The following is a 23,282-nucleotide window of genomic DNA, read 5'->3' as shown; positions in this document are numbered from 1 at the left end:
GACAAATGTAGGGCTTGTAACACACAAAAGATGATGGGAGGCAGCTTAATAAGTCTAACCACCGGCAATCGCTCGGGGTAGCACTCCAACCCATTGTTCTTTTGCTCACCATAGCACCTCAGTTTGGACCCAGCCACATGCAAATCAGTCTTGAGCCTGCTCCATTAGGAATAGTCCAGCCCGAACTGCCAAGCCAGGTCCTCCCTGCTCTGGAACACAAGCATCCCAGGACCGGTTTTGCCCCAATTATGGGCTCATCGGCTGGCTACAGCTTGGTTCCAGTGACACAATGAGCACAGGATCCACGTCTGGCCATACTCATGCCACTTCAGCCGGCTCAAAGTGGGAGAAATAAATGATAAACGAGGAACGAACACACTACCCCGACAAGCGACGTATAAAGGGAGACGACAAAATATATGCTCGCCCCTATACAATAATAAGAAAACGCGATATATGGATTTATACCCACATGGAATGAATACGGTTCCAGATAGAAGAGCGACCGAGATTTGTTCCGGCCACTAATATGAATTCGGATTGAAGTCTACTTTTTCTATGCGTCCTTTGACAAGTATAAAGCAATCTATGCAAGTTCTGAACCATCCGTCAAGGATTCTAGAAGTACTCCCATGTAGGAGACATTCTTGCCGAAGTACGGTTGTACCGGTGAATTCGACATCGTAGTTGAACACATATACACACAAGGAGAAAATATTTTTGGTCCTGAGGATGGTGGTCCTATGTGGAGTTTTCACCACCGTCGACGCCTGTTTCTTTAATGTGTTAAATTTGGTGCAGTTAGGGAGAGACAGGGATCAGTGACTTATGTCTGACACTGCCTTTGGTTAATCCAAATTGACATATGTATGACACATTGCTTGTCTATTATTGTTCTCCTTCTTATAGCATGCAAAAAACCTTTTTTTTTTAAACTGCAAAAAAACGTTTTGCGATTTTATCATTTTAATTGTGTATGAGAATTTGTGTATGATTTATTGTGTTACATAAATGATTTTTTTTTATGAATTTACATTGATTATTAAAATACAGATATATTTTACCAATTTTGTTTTATGACAAATGCTTCTTATAGATTCAGTATTGAGGGGAAAATGGAGTGGATATATGAGCTTGTTTGATGATTGAAAGGATAGTAATTTTTGATCTATAGCCAAGAGGTACACATATTCTTATACTCGTATTCCTGGGTGCTCCAACCTTTTGGCTTTGAGAGCCCCCTCTCCTTGTTTTCAAGGTACATGAAAGACACAAAAAGTGATGGGAGGCTGCTTGCCAGATAATCTTTCTCCAAAATGACCTACCAACCATGCAGAGGAAGAGAAAAGAACTACAGGAATTTGAACTGTATGCAATTCATAAGCTGAATAAAACAGAATGGCAATACAATTATGCAATCCAAACATTATTTCTTCACCCCATTTCTTACAGTAGTAGAATACCTCTGACCTGATTAACAGAACTGCAGGTGGAGTGCCACACTTCTAGTCTAATTTGGAACAAACACGCACAGTTGAGACATCTTACTCTAGGAGAACCTGTGACAATACTTTAGTGGGAAAGTGCGAGGTTCCCTTATTGCCTACTTTCAATCTCTGCTGATCTAGAAAGGTAGATCGAATGACCCAAGGCACTGCACTGCCAGGAGCAGAGGACAGAAATATGTCATTTGTTGCTTCAGCCAGGATTGGCATTCCAAAGAGACTGCTCCTTTATCTTACAATGAAATGTGTTTCCCTATTATTAGAACATTGGAATGTTTGGAGATCCATTGAACACAATGGAGTTCTCTGGGCTTCTAATGACCGGTAGAAGACTGAAGCTCCAACATTCCAATGTTTGTTCACAGATGTTGCTATGAGCAAAGGCCTCATGGAGCCCGAGGGTATTTCAATCCCCTTGGGCTCCATGAGGCCTTTGTTTTACAGATTAGAAAATTCTGCCCTCTAGGTGTGGAATGTTCTAATAGTCTTGGAGCCCTCCGTAGCGGGCTCTACCGCCCACTAAAGGCCCGCTCCCTTGTTAAAGACCCTCGCCTTTGGCTCGGGCCTGTAATGGTCGGTCGAGCCCTCTACGGCAGGCTCTAAAGCTAGAATAGTAGGACGGAGCCATCCTGTAGTCACAGTTCACAATGTTACACATAATTAGACAACAAGTAGATTCTGGATCTTGGAGAATTATAAAAGGGTGCAGATATGTTCACTTCTAACAATGCCACTTAATGATGTAGAAAGAAAAGACGCTGCGTTTGAAATAAAAATCACCTTTATTTTAAAATCGGTATTTTGTGTTAAAATATTTAAAGACTTTATTTACAAATAACTATACAGATTATTTTACAAGCTGTTCTTCAACAACAAATATTTTTAACAAAAAAATGAATGAAATGATATGTTACTATGTGCCCCTTAGTCTTGCAAAGTGAGTAGGACGTGCACTGGGCCAGCGGCAAAGGAAGGTGGCAGCATTGCACAAGAAGGCACCTGTTAACCTGAAACCATCAGCTGATATGTTTTGGGGTTATGTTGTGGACATGCGTAATCTTATTAATATGGCCCACGTAAGAATGAAACGCATGGTCCGAGCGCTAGGATAGGTTCCACTTTGCATGAGAAATCAAAGTTCTCCGGTGTGAAATGAGGACATCACCAACATGTTCCTGGCTGCTAGCCCCACAACTTCAGCATCACAACACGGATCTGCATAGCAGAGCAGTGTGCTCGAATCCCAGCTCAGCCACTGACACACTGCACTATCTCGGGGACGTGACATCCCACCCTTGTTCCTCTGTAACTTGGCATGACAGTAAAAGATACCCATAGACCAAGGACATCCTTGAACCTGCTTCAGAAAAACACCACTATTCCAAATAACCGACTCAACAAGCAAACTTGGGGGCATATCAACAAGGGCTTTATCTCTGCTTTTTTGGCTTTAAAAGCCAAAAAAGGAGAGATAAAACTAGCGCCCTATCAACAACAGGGTGCTAACATGCAAATTTGCATGTTAGCACCCTTTTACTCTACGCTTCCCCTTGAATCTCTAATGAGATGCAAAGGGGGCGTTCCAGAGTAAAATAATAGGAGAAATGTCGCTAAGCGACATTTCTCCTATTATCAAGAATGTCGCTAACCCTGTTAGAGACAAAAAAAGCAGCGCTAACCGCGGTTAACGCTGCTTTTTTACGTCTGGTATTTTTCAGACTTAGCCATGATATCCTATGGAAGAAGGATATCATGGCTAAGTTTGCCTGTCCCTATTAACAAGGTAACGTGGGATTATCGCTGGGTTTCCAGCGATAATCTCACATTAGCCTGTTAGCGTGAGGATTTTTATCGCTATTGAGATAAGCGTTGCTAATAGCACGCTATCTCAGCGATAAAAATTCACGCTAGCTGGCGATAATTATCCTAGCGCTAAGTGCGCTTAGAGATAATTATCGCCGGTTGTTGTTGATATGCCCCCTAGGTTGGCTCGTGAAGCCAAGGAAATGGAGGTACTCTAAGCAAAGGGATTTTAATCCAATCAGGCCCCGGCTGTAGAGGTTACAAGACTACGAATATGGGCATGTCGGCTTCTGGGGGACTCAAGAAGGCGCCAGGGCATTGATGTAGAGTAGGGAGGCCGTCTCTGAGCGAGGGCTCAGGAGAGCAGCGTCTTAGACCCCGCGTCCGTTCTGTGCTCTACCTGCAGTCTTGCTGACCTTGGACCCTCTAAGCTTGGTTGTAGCGCTGTCTTTGGTACGTCAAAATCCATTTTACATAATTACAATGACATGATTCTGGGAAAAATTTGGGGGCATATTAACAAGGGCCGGCGATAAATATCGCAAAGCGCGCTTAGCGCTTGCATATTTATCGCCGGCTATCTCTGGAATTAATCGCCCGGTTTACGCGTTATTAACAACGCGCATCGCCGAGGCGATAAAAATTCCAGAGATAGTTGGGATTTCGCCGTTTTCCATGGTGGAAAACGGTGATATCCTAGATGATAGGGTCTGTGGTCTTAGCCACAAAATCCACCCCCCATGCCTTAGTCAGGAATTTAACAGACGTTAAATTCCTGTGTTAAGGCACACTTAACACGATTTTAAAAATCGCTACCCTCCCTTGTTAATATCGCGAAGCTGCCTTCGCGATATTTTCCCAAGGGAGACTTGCCAGGCACACCTCCTTTGGATCTCATTAGCGATGCGATCGGAGGCATGCTACAAACGGGCGCTAAGTCAGCAAGACACGCGATAGCGTGTCTTTGCTGATAAGGCGCCGCTTTTCGCCCGAAAACGGATGCAAAAGCGGCGATAATTTCATATCACCGCCTTGTTAATATGCCCCTAAATCATCTGTAACCATTGGTCCATGTGGCAACTGGTTACAGTGTACGGGTTTCTGAAAGCAATGATTCATTTACAAATACATACAACTTCTATGCTACAGCGAGAGCATGTTCGAGAGAGGTTAGATACCTATAAAGTAGCAAAAAACCTGCGCCTTTACATGCCTGGCGGCTGTGCTAGGTGGTAAACATGGGTTGCACACTGGGTGTAATGGCGCTACCCCTAATTCAATGAAAAGCGACATGGAGAACCGCGGCCGCACCTTAAATTCCATCGCTGAGGTCATGAACATGAAAGGCACCTAGCGTGACACCAAAGGCTCCGACGCCGTCTCTAAGTCGTCTATTTGAAGTTCCCGTTCAACCGATAAAAAAAAAATTATTAACAGCAGTCTGCTGGCGCTCCAATCCTTACCCAGCCGGTCCCGCGCTGCAGCCTTCAGAGCGATAAAGGAACAAGGAAACGTTCGAAAATGTATAAAATACTTTGGGGGGAAAAATGTTTCTGGTTCAGGAAACAGCCTGTGAAAAATGTCTGTAAGGGTGCGTTTAGCAACAACAGCTAGCTATGTGGGAAGTTCCTAGAGAGGGATTATCCGTCAGTATGGGTGGAGCCCCTGCCTCTGAAAGGGCTCTTGACAGGCCGATGTCTGACCCACCTGGCCCTTTAGACACTGAGCTCTAAAACGCGTCGGCTCCACCCACCTGGCTTTTCAAAAACTACGCACGTCAGCAAATCCTCCATTCACCAGGGGCTTCAAAAATTGTTGCATAGGCCCTGCTGGCATTCAGATTCCGACTTTTTCTCATTGTAATTGGGTTACCAAACAATTCCAGATCCCTTTGTCTCAAAAAACCCCTTTGCCCACACTCTTTCCTTAAATACACATGCATTCATTCTGAGATTTTAGCCTGATTATGACTGAGGTGGAGATACACATTTTAGTGTGTACCTTGTAATTCGTTTCCTCAGGGCAAGCTAAGGTGTCGCAACTCCCAGCCAGTAGGAACGCTAGAATACTGGTAGGAGCAGCCCCCTTTCTGTGATCCCTACAGGGGCTGCAGCAAAGGGTGAAGCCGAATTTTATTGTGCAACTTGATTATAGATGATTTCGTGTATTTTAATTGTTTTCAAGACATTTACCGGAAAACACATTTTATTTAATTTGATACCCGACAGGCTGACATAAGGAAGTGTGAGGTTGGATGTCAGATGACTGGTAACTCCATCCCTTCCTTCACATATTGCAAGAGATGATACAACGATGCCTGTGGCCATTAGGTAACAGTAGCACTTGAGGCAATGCCCTTTACTCTCTGGCCACTACAGACCACCTCTGTTCCAACTGCTGTCCCCTAGAAAACGCTATTTGACTAGGGATGAAAACTCACCAGAGCGTTCTCAATATTTTAAAATGAATTAACTGTTCGGCTTTAGGGACACTGTTTTCTTTTTGGAGAACAGCTCACTTCTAATAGAAAATCTGAAGATTCAGGCAGGTCCGGAGAAGAGGGTAAACCATTTCAATGCACCAAAATGTAGTTAGTGTATAATAGATCTGTATTTCAAGCTATTGTTTTGTGTTTTCTGCTACTAACTGGATTATTTGAGTTAGTTCTACTCTTCAGAAACTTGCAATAGACGTTTAATAGAAGGCAATCGAGATGCAAAATGTTAATAAATAAGATACAATATATATTTTTAAAAACTTTAACCAACCCGTTCGAAAAATATAGACATATGGTAAGTTGCATTAAATCTCATCAGTTTGTCACAGTAGCTTTAGCAGACAAACACACAAGGCCCATCAGCAATATCAGAGCTCCTGAATCCCGCTAGTGGCAAACTAATTCTATAGCACTGCTAAAACGTATAGTGTGTTTTGCATTATCGGCAAACATGGCCCTGATTACGAGTATAGGGGGAATTTATCGAATATAATAAATAACAATACTACTGGGTATATTATTTATCGAGTGCGATAAATACCACCTACTACAAATTGTTGGGAAATAGTTTACGGATTTGGCATTTAACACACCAGAATCTGCACGATACGGTAAATACCGTATGGTTCCCCGCCCCCTCCCCCCAATACATTTCGGCAGGTTGGACCTGCTGAAATTTAACACAGTTTCAGTTATGTAACACATTTGAGAATTATCGGATAGGTTAAATACATAACAACTCGTAATTTCATCCCGTGTGTAAAATGCACAGGTTGGAATTAACCACTCAACTCATAATCAGTCCCTATGTGCTTAAGTTGAAAAAACAGTGCAATTCATCCAATGTCCACAGTGCAAAACAAACACAGCACTTCAACAAATGAAATATTTTTCAGAAATCTGGTGTAGTACCAGTGTAATGTGGGTATACTCATGACCCTTTGTACCAACGTGGTGCAAATTATGTACACACTTTATCAGGAGACAAACACCAGTCAGAGATGCCATGACACTTTTCCTAGTTTAGAACTTTGACACTGACCCCAATTTTTTTTAGGAAACCACTGTTTTGCATACAAGACAAACCCTCCATTTTTCTTTGATAAACAGTGTATACAGAAGAAAAGTCATTTGTTTTTTGTCAAAAGCATCTCTACTATGATACAACATAATGTTTAAGCACCAATCAGGAATCAGCGACTTAGTCCGATTGGCAGTGCAAAATTGAGTCGCTTTTGACTTGGTGAGCAACTTGTCCCATGTAAAGTTGTGAAATGAAACAGCAACACTCTGTAGCCAGTGCTTGGATTCTTCGCCGTCACACCCATGGTGCATGGCAATGAGTTCCCAACGGAGCCCTTCTTGGTTAGGAAGCTTTCTTAGTACACTGCTCATATGGGAACCTGGGAAAGCACACATCATCCGCTTGATCGGAATATTGGGCAGGAGGACCCAATGCTCACATGGAAGTTCAACAGCACTCAACATATGCTGTGTTTTGATATTAGCAGGAGGACCGGCTGGAAACAATGAATCTTTTATGTACAGGCATGTCAGAGTGCCAATAATAGGAACAGAAAGTGTCCTTCCCAACATGACCATCTTCAGTCTTAAGCTGGACATTTAAAATCACAAAAATATAATTGCGTTTCACAATTGGGAATTTGCCACAGGACACCGCTGTAACACTAGAGAAAAATTACAAGTTTGTCCCCACAACATACAAAACACCTTTAAAGCACCAGTTTATGAAAACCTCTTATTTGGCTACAGCTGGAAATGTTTCATACATCTGCCTTCTTGGCGTTGAAGGGTTGCCAGTAATGTCTCCATGTTTTCGTTGGGTGGACCCAAATTTCTCAGGCATATTTATTGCACGGAAGAGGGAGGTGCGCAAGATCCATAATCACAAGTCTGTGTCCAAGACACAATTATGTCTCCCTGTCCAAAGCTGAGTGTGCCATAACTACTGGCTGTGCTCTAGTTTTCCAATGTGTCATTAGGAGATGGTGTCACTGTCCATGGTCTCCTCTTTGAATTAGAAACTGGTGTTGCGCATTGACGCTGAGCAGGACAATCCACCCCAAAGCAGGATGCAACATGCTGTTCCAAAATGTCTGTGCAATCAAATTTTACTTTAACAAAAAAAGTGCTTTTGGTTCTTAAATAAAATTATTATTATTGGTGACAAAGGTCTTTAAGATTGTGCTGAGCATTGATCCCATCATCTTCTAACTCATGGTCCAACAGACTCATTGAATTCCCTGGGGACTCCTTTTATGGCAGTGCCCCACTGAAGGTCGCGATGGGCAAGCAGAGCAGTGAGCCATATTCAGAGTGATCTTGTCCAAAATCAAATTGATTCGGTCTCCTTATCTTGCTGGCTTCGCTGCTTTCAGGCTTGTAGCAGGGAGAGACTTCACACCTTTTGGGGGCAATAAACACAATTATTAAGTATCAGTATTTACCCAATATCTAATTGTGGTCACTGATTGGTTTGTGATGAATATCAACAGGTGGCCATATGATGAAATGCAAAAGATCATTTTTTTTCTATACAATTACATTGTACTGTTTCCCATTATTCATTGCACATATTTAAGACCTTTGAGGGCAGTTAATACACCACCACAAATGGCAGTAGGATGGTACCAGATTACAACAACAGGCCTAGATAGAAAGGAACCACCCAAACACTTTGATTTTGCATATATTATATTTATTGGCCTGAATTCGGACATAACCTACACCACACAAAATATCCACAGCAACTGTTCAGGGTTTATAACTGAAGGCTGCCATGAAAAGTTTACTGCATCTCAAACTATACAGTGACCTGCCACAAATAGGTATCTCAAATGCATGCTATCCAGTGCTTAATTTAAGATAGCAGTTTCCTTTACTCAGCACTGGCACCTAATTGACAACACCGGCAACACCAGCAATAATGACAGCCAGCCACATGGTGGTGCTGCTTGTCTAATTTTGTGATGAAGACAACAATAGCGGTTTATTAATTCTATGTACATTAAAAATGACTAATACCTGCCACCCAAAGCATAAAAGCATAGCTTGGGCGGTAGGTATTAGTCATTTTTAATTAATAAAAAGTCTGAATTGTCATTGGTAGCCTTGACATTGGCAAAGGGTGGTGCAAGGTGCAGTTATCTCCTGAGAAGGGTCCTGGCACTGTTATTATTTACAAAATAAGTACTGATACTATCCTCGGGACAATGCAGAAATTGAGACTATGTTGAGTCACATAAACATCAGTCATAGGCAACGGCTATTTTATTTAATCACAATTTTATTAAAGCTGAATTGTTTGTGGCAGGCACTCTACACCAGCCGCACGGACCTTGCTTTCCCATCAACTTTGCTAATGCACAGGGATGTTGGGTAATGCGTCTTGCTACCAGTAGAGTTCCATTTTTGTCTTTTCTTCAAGGCCGAACTGACCGTACAGGGCATCTGAGAGGCTGAAAAGGTGGAGGGGGAGAAGGTCGAGTCTGTAACAGTGCAGCACTTTCAAAAGAACTGCAAAGTTCCTTGTATATCCAGCAGTTTTTGGGAAACAATAAAAGTGTCAAGATAACTTTGGTGATTAATGTAGGGGAGAGATGGGAGTTTTGTCTAGTGCAGTTTTAATTCATTTAAGGTAGCTCAGAGGGCTAATATGCCTGCTGCATAGAACTTGTACCATGCATGACAAAGAACAGTATATGTGTATAGCTCAGTGGGTTACAGTTTTTGTCACAGAGAAGCGTTTGTTACTGTGCAGGTTATATGTTTCAATCGTAATCTAGCACAGTGAGCTATGCACTGGATTTCTTCTTTCCTCTGAAACATGTTGAGAATTTGACTTTTTATATTAGCCACATAGGTCCGACTTTAAAGAGTTTTCTGCTGAAAAGGAGTAACCTTTTCAAAATATAGCTCCTTAGATTTGGTATGAATATATCATTATGTTTCATAAATTGAAACGTTTCTATGAAGTATGAGATTTACTTGACTTTCCTCTATCTGGAAATTATTTGGAAATTAAGTTTGATGTATATTGGCTGTCATTTTGAGGGATACATATTTTGAGAGACGTGTCTGTTGAGGTTTTTGCCTCAATTTCATTCTTGCTTCAATCTCTAAGACATACTTTATAATAGTGCTAAACCGAATTTTAAGAGAAAGTCAGTGCGTGTCCATTTATAAGGCATTTCATCACGCTAAAGTGAAATCCGTGACACTGTGTAAGGGTAAAGAACTCAATCCACACTTTGGCTGGGGTGGGATTGCATAACCTGCCTGGCTTGTGCTAATGCGCCAAAGACTCTGTTTAGTACCGTCATACAGAGTAAGTATGCCAGCTTGCTGCACGCTCTGTTGCATTCATTACCACCTCTCCATTAATTTCCCCATTCACAAAACCTGCCGAAATGTGTCGAGTCTGCTTTGAAAATATTTATTGTGGGGCAAATACTGGAGCTTCATGGACACCTTCCACATTCTACTCAAGAGATTTCCTGAAGAACATATATATCCAAGATGTAGGAAAAGACTCGGTGAAGGGCAAGTCCCTACAGTACAGTGCAGGTGTAAATAAGAGTTGCTCCCAGTGTTACCTGATTTGCACGAGAGCAAATATGTGTTGATGGGGCCCCTAATCCATACATTTCAAGTTGCATTACTGTCATATGGAGATCATTTCAACATTAGTCAACTATAATTCTAGTGCATGTGATCTGCGAATTTATAATTTGATTTTTCATCACATTCGTTGTGGACGGTGCATTTGTATAGCACATTCTCACCATCTATATGGTCCTGAAGCAATTCCGGTGTCTGGGCACATACATGGTTATGGGATTCTTGTTGACAGGAGTTCGAATGTATTTGTTTGTGTTTTGTGTTTGGGGTGATTCACATTGAATACTGGCAGGGGAGGTGGTCGAGTGATGGATTATAGTGAATGGTTGTTGGCTGGGGGTAAGTATTGAGCTTTTGTTTCATGGCAGGGGGTGCTGAAGGACATCACTAGATGCTTCACACTGCTGGTCTTTAAATGAGTGAAGATCACTTGCCACCAGAAGCCCTCAGGGTCACATTAACTGCCACCACCTGCAAAGTGGTATAGGGCTGTCATCAGATATTGCGATGCGGTGCTTCAAAATAACAGTGTGTACATTGGCTTTCCCAAAGCATGATGGTGCACATCATTAAAAGGCCTGCAGCCAGCCACGAAGAGCAGATGACAGAATGGAACGCCAAAGACACACACTTGCACTTATGGATAGCCAAGCACTTCCTGTCGGTGTAGTCGTGTTGGATTTCTGCGGGTGTGCTGCATTTGTTGATTTCTGTAAGACATTTGACTGTGTAATTTGAATCTTGCTCAGGGAAGAACTAGCAGACTCGGGTTTTGATACCACAGTGGCGTGTATTCTGTGTGAACTTCAGCTTCAAACTAGGGTCAACACCTCTCTCTACCTGGGCCATTGTCAGATCTCTTCTTCCACCCGGGTATAAGGAGGCGGCATTTTAGTGGCTAGTCTTTTTAACCAATGCACGACTTTAGTATGTGTCTCACGTTCTGTAAATAGTTAGCCTCTGTCTATGACGTCTCAAAAGCTGAGGAGGCTTATATTATGTGAATGATTTGCTGCTGATCTCACTCCGTGGGATTGCACAGACCACTGGATGCTATGGTAGATATTACTTGCCAAAATTAACTTATTATCTAAATACTGATTCTATTAAAACCTAAAGTATTGTGTTTGGTTACAGCAAATTTAAGCCACTGGTTTGTGGGTTATTTAACGATAGTCAGGGACTAAAAGCCTGACTATTGGTTTTGGAAGTAAATTTACTTGGGGAACCAGGTTGGATCTGTTCAGGTCCAGCGCACAGACGCCTTTTCTTATCTGGGTGTCCTGTTAGATGATAAGATGAAATAGAGGCCATTAAAATATAGGAAGAAAGGAGATTTGTGCGAGCCAATGCCGCCATTGTTAACTTTGCCTCGAGACTAGGAAAGCGACCAATTGGGGCCCTATTGCACATGTACTGGGCAAAGTGTGTTGTCAAGGTGTCCTATGGTAGTGCAGTCTGAGGATACACTGCCCACGAGGAATTACAAACAATTGAAAATAGTGTTTTGAAATGTCTCTTAAGTGTGCCTCAGGGTACCTCAACCGTAGCGGTACATGCAGAGTTGGATGTGGCTTTTCTCTCTGACCTGCTGGCCTTTCACCTACTTTATCTGAGGTTATACATCTGGCTCAGTCAGGGTACAACTTTAAATAAACTGATCATGAAGGATTGTATGACCCTCGACCATGCCCACCGCATCCCTTGGCTTAATTAAGGGATGTTTCTCAAGTTTGGGAAAAGCTGACTTATTTTCCAACCCAGAATCGGTGAACAGGAAGGAGCTGGTGTGGGTAAAGGAGTCCTTTTTTAGTCAGCTGACCTCAGATAGGGAAGACTGGGAGCTAAGGAAGACTAGTGTACGCAGAATTATCATCTTGAAAACTATGCAAACTATTGAACCATATCTCCTGGGACCTTTAAGTGGTTACAATAGCTTTTTACTGACCAGGTTTCTTTTTGATCTCTTTTATCTCTAGTTGGCGCAGCCACGTGGGTGTAGTAGGGGTCAGAGGCTAATGTCCTGTGGCTGCGACGGTAAGTCTCCACAGGACATGCTATAATTTACAATGTTTTGCACCTATTAAGAGGTACCCCAGAAGGTTTTTATTATCCCTTTTTTGAAAAAGTTTAAGTTTAGGCAGGTTCGCCCTGCTTTTAGTTTTTACTAATGTTATCTGGTAATATTGTTTTTATGTCCTTAACTTTCTAAAATCTGAAGTTAGGTTACGAGCCAGTTGCGATTAACCGTCAGAGGTACACAAGGGATGGTTGAGCTGTATCCCTGAATGTATCGTTACCCTGTACTCCATCTTTGTGTGGTCTTTTTCGTCTTCTTTTTCAAACAAATTACACATTCACTTTATTTATATCTTATTTTTATGTATAGCATTTGATGTTATTTGGCAGACTCGTTTTAGGATAGACTTTTTTGTATATTTTGTTTTATGTGACTTTTATGGTTTTATGCAAAAACCAAATAAAGTGAATTGATTGACTGAATACTTGGGGAACCCTTTTACTTTCGAAAACTATCTCCTTCTGAAAAGCATGACCAGCGCACTCTGACATGTTTCTTCAAACCGTTAACTAGAGTTTATCATTCCTAGTCTATGAATTCACCACATTGTAGTGCTCTGTTGGGGTACCCAGGAACGTTTTAAGGAATGGGAAAGATGGGCAGCTGTCCAGATCCCCACCTACAAGGAACTCCCTGGTAAAGTGACCTCTTTTTTCTCTTGTTTGTCTCCTTCTCTAGTTCAAACTCTCTCCCTCGCTTTCAAATTAATCTACCGTAGACTTAATCTTTCTTTACCTATCTTTGCCTCACCTCTATTTCTTTTTACCTCTTGTTCACCATTCGCTACCACTCTGTTTCGGTCTGCCTTACTCCTACCTCTCCACTTCATGTTTCAATCACTGGGAGAAAATGTCGATTATGCCAGGAATCCGCGGAGAGCTTTGAACATGCTTTATTTCCTTGTAAAGATTTACACTATGTGAGATTGAAATACGTGTATTATCTGCTAACATCTCGGTTTGTGTACAAAACAAAGACTCCACAGTATGGGATGAGGAACAGGAACAGGAAGGACAACATTTTATTGACTCCTCAGTCGAATTGCCTGACATCTGTATTAATAGTATTAATGTTGTTTAGATGGTGTAATTCATTTAGATGGTTTGTTTATTAAGCACGAATAAAAGATAATTAACATTAGAAAAATAAATGCAACTCCAAGTGGGCCTTCAAGAATTAAATGAAAATCGGAGCATATTATGACCTTGTCAGGTATGAAGCACTATATATGCGAATATCCTACGTTTTGGTAAAAAAGACCTGAAGGAGTTATTTCTTTTAAAAATGCAGATATGCTAGAAAAAGAAGGGAGGAAAATAAAACGTTAGTGCCAAAATACATGGCAGGCCCAAATAAGCAAGGAATACAAGAATATCTTATAAGGGTATCAAATGTTCAAGGGCGATTTTATTTGATCAGATTATGGTTTGGGTATTTTGCATAATTTAGTTGTTTTCTCTAAAAGTCATGGCCCAAAAAATCTATCTAGATGCCCACGTGATGGGACTGCTACCCAATCAACTGTACATTTTAGCTTGTTTTGCAAGTTTTATGTTGACATTCGAAGAATTTTGATTCACCCACTCTTTTTAAATGAACGTTTTCTACTTTACCAGGATGCTTTAAATTATTTAAGTAAACTTGACAGTGATGTTACTTGCTGTTTCGTATCAGCTTTTATCTCCCAAGCAGTGAAGAGAGGAAAATTGCTTTAGCAACATAATGAGATTCGATATGAAAATGATTAATAAGTAAGGCTTTATAATGAAGAGTAACTGTTTTTTAAGGCGAACAAACGTTCTCGATCCATCCCTTCTATTGTACATATAATACTTTTAAACATAGAGAATCGCTTTTCTGTAGTTCTCTGATCATCAGGCACGCATCTCAGGCAATGGAAAGCACTTTAGAAATGTAAGAAATCTAGAAGAAGCTAAGGTTGTTTGTATCTATTGAACTGATAAAATGTAAAATTTGTTTTAATGTGTAAGGTGAAGGATTATTTAATGCATGATTTTATGTATTTATTGTTACATATGCTTTTATGGATTCAAATGGAATTCGAATAACGTTTTTTGACTTGAGTCGAAGTCCTATAATACAACATAAAGCATGTGGGCTGCAAAACATCTTAGTGAGCTAGAAACGAATGCACCTGATGGTTCAAACGGCTATAAGAAAACAGCCGACAGTACAAGATCTCAGTACGAGCTTCTACATGTGTTTTGTCTGCACAAACAGTTGGAAATGAACTTGTTTCTGGTTGAAATGGCAATGCGTACAGGAGCTGTATGGCTTCTCTCTGTCATGGCTTCCCATATCTTTTGTCTTGATTATAAATGAATTAGCACTTACTTTTGGCAAAATCAGAAAGCGTTTTCTCCACCCCATTCAAGCATATCGCTGGGGTCTGATAGGTTTCACAGAGGTTAGAGGCTGCGGATCCAGGACCTTACACAGGTTTTTCTAAAAATCATTTCAATCTTTGAAATAAAGCTGGGAATGCAAACATGGGCAGACTGGTGCGTGGGGCAAATAGAGCTAATTTATCATCAGGCCAGCGCTTCAGAAAGGCCGCTCGGGCTGATGTAAAGTCAGACGCAGTCTCAGCTCTGTGTCTTGGGCCAGGGGTGCCAGAAGGCACAATTCATGCCAGATTTTAAAATAACCACAAACTATGTAGTAAATGAGTTCCATTTAGAATCATTTGATGGACATTTTTCCCATCTGGCTGAAAATCTGAGATAATTTCAGACCTGTCAACCTACGATGAACACTCCCTATGTTTAGGCCTTCATACCCGCCTCAGCTTAAATCTTTTTTGACGTTTTTCTTTCCTTTCATGGTTGTATAGTTTTGAGATTTATAATGATGATAAATTCTGACCGTGCCTCGTTTGTGCCAGTAGGGTGATTGCGAGTGGTCACAACAAGCACTCATCTGTGTGGGCACTGGGACCTAGTTTTCATCATCACACTTAAAACGAAGAACAAGAGAAACTGAAAAAAGTGGCATAAGGAGAAAGCATGCATAAAAAGACCCTGCAACAGTGAGATAAAGAACAGGAAGTAGAAGGTGGAGGCATGAGGTGGAATCAAGATTTGGCTTTGTTAGTTTTTGGCAGTGGCGGCAGAAGCTTGCCTCAAAAACAGAGAATTTTTAACTTGTCTCTTTTTTTTAACAAATGAAGGCTGAGTGCTGATATAATGGATATAACTAAGTAACCATGAAAAGCATTAAGGATTGAAACCATGGGCTTGAACTATTCCCTAAGTCTTAAAATCTAAGTATGTATGATAGAAGTCCATTCTGCACACCAGGTTGCAGAAGTGCGATAAGTGCTTCTCGTCCGCCCTTATCTGGGCCAAGTAGTTGCCACAAAAGCATCCTTTCCTCGAACACATATTCTTGCAAAACAACCTGCTCGCTCGGGCTTTCGCTTTCTATGAAGAAGACAGGAAGCCGCATCCACTACATTAAAGCAGAGCAAGGGAGGAAACACACACAAAATGGCGTCCGAAAAACAGCTCTTCTCAGAGCCCGTTGCTAGGGTATAAGGTTAATGAGTAGTAAAAAGTGCATTCTGGACAGAAATTGTAACTGTCATCCAAAATCTTCAATCTCCCGAGTGCTGACTTATTTTATCCAAACCATGCCACTCAGAGTGAAAGTTGACAAGACAGCATGGTCATGGGTGCCCATCAGACTGCATAAAGCTACTTTCGAAAGACAAATAGCTTACTGGGTCACTAGTCAGCCTCTGATTTGTGAAAAATCAACTGCTTCAGATTACTGAATTTAGAATATCACCAACAAACCAGAGGTATCTGGGAACTGGAAATCGAAATATATCTTTCAAGCATATGTTTGGAATATCATTAAAAGGCTTATATTAATGGGCTGCTTTAAAAACTGGTTTAGGCACACCAATGTATGTGGCTATGAACAGAATGCAAGTTGTACATGGGCAAAATGGGTGCAATATACCAAAGGGAGGAATGATAAAGCATAATTTTGCTGTGTACAAATCAGAATAATACTAATACCTGTTTATGTAGCGCAAAATACCAAATTTCTGCTATTTCAAAGACCTTTGTAATGTCTGAGTGAGTAAACTGCTATTTCAGTGCAAACTAATTTTTGCACATGGAGCAAAATTACTAGTTGTGAATCAAACACCATACCTCTTCAATGTTCCCGAAGTACACAGTGACAAAACAAACCTGGTGAAATTAACCAAGTAAAGAATGCCCAGGAAATTCTGATGCATACGGTATTTGGTGCAGAATGCACCAATCCACATGAGGTTTCCCATCTTCAGTAAGAAACCTCAGTATCAACCACAACTGGTATATATCAGTACCAGACCCAGGAGGCTCTCGGTTCACCAGAGGCGGGGGTATCCCCAGCCTTATTGTGATGAACAGTGTTTGCTCACTGCAGCACCCACGTAAGTCTCGCCTTCCTCTAATGTCCAGTGGGCCACCCTAGGAGTTTCAGTTAAAATATAGGGCTTGGAGCTCACCCCCTCATTGCTCCAGCATTGCATGGTGATCGAAGCCCCCAAGCCTCAAGGGCTGCTCTCCTCTTTCCGCGTAGTACCGCTCACCTCTTCCACAAGTAGCGCTTGGCGGTGCCAGAGACCTTCCATTGCTGTCTCAATCAGCCTAGGGAGGTGTGTATTAGGTGCCGAGGCCTACAGCTGCTACCTTTCAGGTCGCCTCACTCCATCGGATGTCGGCTTCTACCTCCCGTCAGGCCCTGGCAGCCATCTTGAATAATTCCTGCGTGGGCAAGACCAGGGCTGGCACCTCCAGTGCCTGCAGTGAAATCTGGGTCCTCGGGCGATTCCATGCCCCTCTCTGATCATGAAGTGGGGGCCCCTGGTGAATTGGCTGAAAGTATGAGTGCAAATTGAGGCACAACTTTAGATAAACTCTAACTGTGTTTATCGTTTTTTGATTTCTTTCTTGCTTGGCTTTCAATCTTTTGGTTAGTGTATTGTCGAAAATTTGATTGGACTAAGATATCGAACTGTATAGAAAATAGCTGATTAACTGGACAGACTTTAGAAAGCGCTTGAAAAGTATTCGGGCATGCCAGTCTGACAGAGATGACTCAGAACGCTGTGGGTGCTGCTTTTGTGCAGGGATTATTACTCTTCAATTCTGGACCCAGCCACGGCCTGCAGTCCACCATGGTCTGTGGAGGTGCCGCACATCTCGTTGAGCATCTGAAAATAATGTGTTGAGTTCCCCTTTAACATCTGCTTTGCCCAATTCTGTGATTGCTCTCCTCCTCACTATAGAAACTCAGCACCTCTCCACAGCCCAATTGTCTTGATACAAAATTCGTTGCTGTCTATTTCTCATATTACCCTGGTGCACTGTCCGGTTAAGTTAATGCCCACCAGTGAGGATGGGGAGCCCCATACCTGCATACTCGTTACTGCCCATGTTACAAAGCCCTGTATTGATCTAACTGATGTGCCAATAACTGATGGTGAATTAGCATATTTTGTTGATGGATTATGTCTCAGAAATGATGAAGGTACTCTAGTTTTCAGTTATTCTGTTTGCACTGTGCATCAAATTGTGGACAGCTGTCATCTATCAACTGTGAAATTTAGTCAAGTTACAAAGCTTATTCCTCTCGCCTGAGCCTGTTTCCTAGTCAAAGAAGAGACAGTCAATGTATACAAGGACTCAATGTACGCATTTGGAGTGACACCCATCTTTGGGCTACTAAGGATGGAAAGGGGTTTATTAACCTCTGCTGGAACACTTTGAAAGTACCAGAAAAAGTGGCAGTGGTGAAGTGTTCTGCACACCATTCTCCTCGTGAAGATGTTTCAAGGGGCAGTGTGCTAGTTGATTCAACTACAAAGAATGCCACATTGTCCAAGACTGCTAATGTTGTTATGTATTTTATGAGAAATGATTTTTTCGCTGTAAGAACATTAACAGACTTGTCTCATTTGCAGGATCAAGCCTTTGAAAATGGAAAATGGTACTTGATCATACAGCAATGTAAAAGAGACCGTGAGGAGGTATAGAGCAACAGACCTGCCTGGGAATATGGTCCCACAGCAATTTCTACTTCCCACACTTGCCAGATTGCATCATGTAGCAGCCATGTTACTAGTAGGGGTAGATCCAACTCGTATAATTTGCTGTAGCACAATTATTCGAATATACCGCAAAATTATGTGAAATTATGCCCATTTAAAATCAATGCTGCTTGCCTTCAGAAAATAAACTGAACATTCCATTTGGGTAAAAATTCAAGTTAAAAATGTCGTTGTGGGTTGATTTGCAGTTGTTCCGGTTCAAAACATAAAAGCTCATGTTTGGATTTGTGGTTTCGCACTCATAAATTTCCGCTCATGTGAAAAATGTACCTGAAATGTCACTCGTGATCAAAAGTTACCCAAACCGTACATCTTGCATTAACATTTCTCCCCGAAATTACACAATGTGACGTAATGGTGCAATTTCAATAAATTCGGGTACATTTTGTTACATGAAATTACCAAAATTATGACAATTACTCCAGCGTGATTACATTTTCACCCAGACCTATTCAGTAGGGGTGGCATAGTTGGTGCTGCAGCAACCCATTGATATGCTTCCTTCTTTTCTTCCATTGCCCAGAGTTATTGCCAGTCCTGTGTCATCCGCCTGTTGCATCATGTTGGAAAAGGGATTAAGGCCACTCTCAGAGCCCACTTTTCCCCTTGGAGCTCTTTTCGTCCATACCTATATGGACTTTCCCCAGATGTTCAAATGTACAAATTATACAAACCTCCCAGTTATTTTGTATATGTTTTCAGGATGGGTGGAAGCATATCCCTGTGCCCATGCAGATGCCATTATAGTATCTAAGTGGTTTCTGAGAGACTGTATCTCTTGGTTCCGATAACAAACTAAACCATTAGTGACCGTCGGACACATTTTGTGTCAGCACTAGTAGAGGCAGTTTATCGAGGCCCTAGGAGTAGATCTGCATTTTCATTGTGCATGTCACCGAGACTCAGGAGGCAAAGTATAAAGGAGAAATAGTACCCTTAAGAACAAGATAACTAATATATACTTGGAAACACAGTTAAAATGATCTGATGCCCTACTATTCGTATTATGGTTCCTCAGGGCAATTCCTAGATGCTTCCCTCAAATCCTCCTCCAGTTTCCAATACTACAGAAACCTTATACAATATCTTAACAGTATAGATGCAAGCGGCCTTACCTGAGTGTCTGACCAAGGCCTTCCACTCACTCCATCTCAGCGAGTGGCTTTATATACAGGTGTGCCAGAAAAAGACCATATGACAGCCTCGCTGGCATGGGACCCATCAGATCCTGCTCATCACAAACACAACTGTCAAATGTTGTGCTCTGGCAAATTGGATCCACTCTTCTAACTGCAAGTGAGCTGCTCTTCTTAAGAACAACATTGTTCCTGCCTCTGCTTCTGGGCCTGTGCCTGGCCCCAGATCTCCTGCTGAAATGGTCCTGCTGCAGTCCCGTTGCCTTTCAGTAGGCCAAGTTATTTGTTTCCACCTTCTTTGCATGTTCCACCACCACCATGTGATACTGCCCCTGCAATTTTCTGTATACCCGATCCTTCTGTGGGTCTGGCCTCCTATCCTTATCACTGCTCTGAGCATCTGGTTGGTGCTGGTATAAATTGTTGCAGCAGAACATGGAATTATTCGAAGACAAAAATGCACTGAACCTTCCCTCGCGCCACTCTCCTAGGGTAATTCGCACATGTAATTGCTGTAGAAGTACAGCGAGAAAATTAATTCTTCCTCTTGTTGCATTTGCACGCACATGCCTGTTGATGTGAGGGGAAGTATTTCTTTAATCTGAGAGTTGTATGTTGGACACATCTACGTTGAAGTTTGTTTTTAGCAGGGACTCGTATTATCCGGCCCTTCCCCTTTGTTGTTAACTTGGCGAGTATTGGCCTCATGCCCAGCTTTATCGCCACAGACGCATGGTATCGGTTTAGCCAGCGTTAGGTGAAAGAACTGGTGGTGCATGCATACAACATGCCCTGGTACAAATCACAGGGAAGCCCTAGAGATAAATAGAAAAGAGCAGCAAGTGCCATAAGAGAATTGCTCTCATACTCAAATAAGAAAGGGGTCAGATGAATAGAAAGGTCGTACATGGCATAAGCCAAGGAGACATCAAGAAATATGAGTGTGAAGGAGAATTCAGTGTAGAGATGAGGTGATTAGTAACAGCCAAAAAGGGTTATAGTAGAACACTGGAGACCTTTAGATGGAATAGTGTAATTGCCAATCCCCTGGTGGGCACAAGACCAACTATTTAGGATCTCTATTGGAAAGGAGCTGTAGACAGCGGCAGCTCACCCATTATGGCGGATGGGCATTGGCTCCATTTTTATGCTGCCAGTTTGATTTTCTAGAGCTGTACATCTGATAATGTCAAACTCTCAGGGAGGTGGTACAAAAAATATGCACAAACAGTGCATGCCTTTTCCGGCAAGGAACACTTTGCCATCCTGACACGCGCTCTTTGCATATTTAGAGTGCTAACAAGCAGAGCTCTTTTTGAGAGTAGGTAGGTCTTCCAGAGGACTCCCTGCCCTGTAGCAGAGAGCTGCCTGGGAGTCACATTAACATGGTGATTGACAGTGCTCAATTATGTCTTGTGGCGGCAGTCACACTTCGTGACTCAAAACTTTGCAAGTGCAGGAAATCTGAATGAGAGTTTCCTCCCAGCAAGCCCAGGTTCTCTAGGCCATAAATGGTGGACCTGGGCAGGAAAAAGCTTGGTAGTTTCAGCGCTGGAAAGCTCATCCTAAATAGAGTAGGCCTTTAAATGCCATACAGCTGATGGTTTTGCAGCGGTTGGCCCACAGTGAAGGTGTTTCTGATGGTGGAGCTCCTGATGGAGAAACACAGTGAGTGCCCCACCCATAAATGATACGAGGAATTGAGATATGGGTGGACGGGACATCTACTGGTGGACAATGGATGCTCAGTTTCCTCCTACAACTAAATGAGATTGTTCGCATTTGAGTTCTTTCTAGTTACAAGTCATGCACACCTACATGTCCAAACCCAGCTCAGAATGATGTCACAGCGAAGGGTGGTGACTGCTTGTATGATTTATTTAATACCCTAGCTTTGTGTCTGCCCCTGGGAGAAGATAAGGCCTACTTCATCCTGAATGTGAGTTAGCAAAACCATCAAATGTGGCCTAAATTCATGTAACTTCCTAACTACTTCAGACATTGAATAAACATAAGGGACTTGTGCCAAACATTGGTCGAATTTGGTCAGTAACAAATCCATTTGTGCCAAAATCAAATCCATTTTGTTCCCAAACTATTCAGCTGTCATTTGCCAACAGTAATCTGGGGAAACAGCTCCCCAACAATTTGCACCCAGTGATTCAAAGGTTCGTCTGACTTCCGGCTCTCTGGGCCCACCCAGTGATTCAAAGGTTCGTCTGACTTCCAGCTCACTGGGCCCACCTAGTGATTCAAAGGTTCGTCTGACTTCCGGCTCACTGGGCCCATTCAAAGGTTCGTCTGACTTCCGGCTCAGTCGGCCCACCCAGTGATTCAAAGGTTCGTCTGACTTCCGGCTCACTGGGCCCTCCATAGAATGCACTGCTATCTCCCTCCAGCCCCCCTGAAAGTGAATTATGGGTGCAGAGATGTCTCGCTCATACCTGGTGACGCTCTGCAGAATCATCTTCTCGTCCTGATCCAGACAGAGGGCGAAAGTGCTGCCTCCCACGCCGATCACCTGCACCTTGTCCACCTTGATCTGCGAGACCGCAATCTGCTGCAGAGAGAGAGAGCACATTCATTGATGATAGCACCATAACACACACCAGAGAACTGTTTAGTGGGAGTTTTCATGATCTCCCAAAGCAGAGGATCTCATTGTATTGAGCGCAGAAGGGTGAAAGGTCAAGCTGGCCCATTAAGGTTCCAACTTGTGACTTGCAAATTAAACAAAGATTTCTGAAGCAGGCTCTCAACCTGCCGAGTTCTTTTAACTGGAGACGTTCTAGTTTCTTTTCCTATGCAGTTTTTGAGGAATTATGCTTTCTTGCCAGTGACAAACACACACCTTTAATTTAAACATTTCTTTCACATGAGGACCACAGGATAGATCTTGACTTCACAGGGACAGGCCGTTCTTCAAAGAGACGGGGTTTTGAGTTCCATATGACAGCACTCCCACTCTCGCTTGTACTAGGTTACTAGTGGCGTGCCCTGAAGGGACTCTTGGGGCTTACACAAGTCTTGTAAAAGAATGAGTTCCGGTGCCCAAAGCTGCTCAGAAGCCCGTGGCCACTGATATTAAATGTCACCCCCCTAATACCAAGGCTGCGTAGTCCTCAATCCATCTCAAGCCTCTTTGATGCACTCTCAGACACGCGCTGCCCCTCCATCTCAGCCTCGCATGTGCCTCCTTTCTCCCTATGTGACATTTCTCCTCTCTTTCTCTTCCTCCATCTTGCCTCTTAGTGTGCTTCTCCCTCACTTGCTCTCACAAAATTTCTGATGTGTAAACATAAGTGCTGGTCCCCAAAACTGCTGGTGGGCCCCACTGGCAGCAATTCGCTCAAATTACACACTGGGTACACTCAAGCTATGCCCCACCCAGGGCTTTAAGTGGGATGGAAAAACTGGGGGGGTCTCTCAAAGGGGCGTGTCCGATGTAATTAAGGATGTGACTTACAAAACCTGAGCTAAAAATCCGTGC

The 23,282-nt window shown here is 42.4% G+C and overlaps 1 protein-coding gene across 5 annotated transcripts in view; it reads right to left on the bottom strand.

Annotated features, from left to right (window-relative positions):
* Window positions 1–2,268: 2,268 nt before the first annotated feature.
* PIK3R5 (phosphoinositide-3-kinase regulatory subunit 5) overlaps window positions 2,269–23,282 on the bottom strand; it is a 287,692-nt gene continuing 266,678 nt past the window's right edge. For 3 of the 5 annotated variants that reach the window (XM_085616832.1, XM_085616831.1, XM_085616830.1), the window contains exons 18-19: window positions 22,237–22,352; window positions 7,645–8,230 (exon numbers count right to left, since the gene is read on the bottom strand). In XM_085616832.1, the coding sequence (XP_085472958.1) occupies window positions 8,083–8,230; window positions 22,237–22,352 (264 nt within the window). In that variant the 3' untranslated portion in view covers window positions 7,645–8,082. Of the gene's footprint in view, window positions 2,912–3,482; window positions 8,231–22,236; window positions 22,353–23,282 lie in introns of those variants that run through there. The other 2 variants (XR_014966525.1, XM_085616833.1) reach the window with 2 other exon arrangements.

The sequence above is a fragment of the Triturus cristatus genome, chromosome 7 (assembly GCF_964204655.1).
Source record: "Triturus cristatus chromosome 7, aTriCri1.1, whole genome shotgun sequence".
NCBI lineage: Eukaryota > Metazoa > Chordata > Amphibia > Caudata > Salamandridae > Triturus > Triturus cristatus.
The sequence above is the reverse complement of the archived record's forward strand: the minus strand, read 5'-3'. Positions and strand labels throughout refer to the sequence as shown.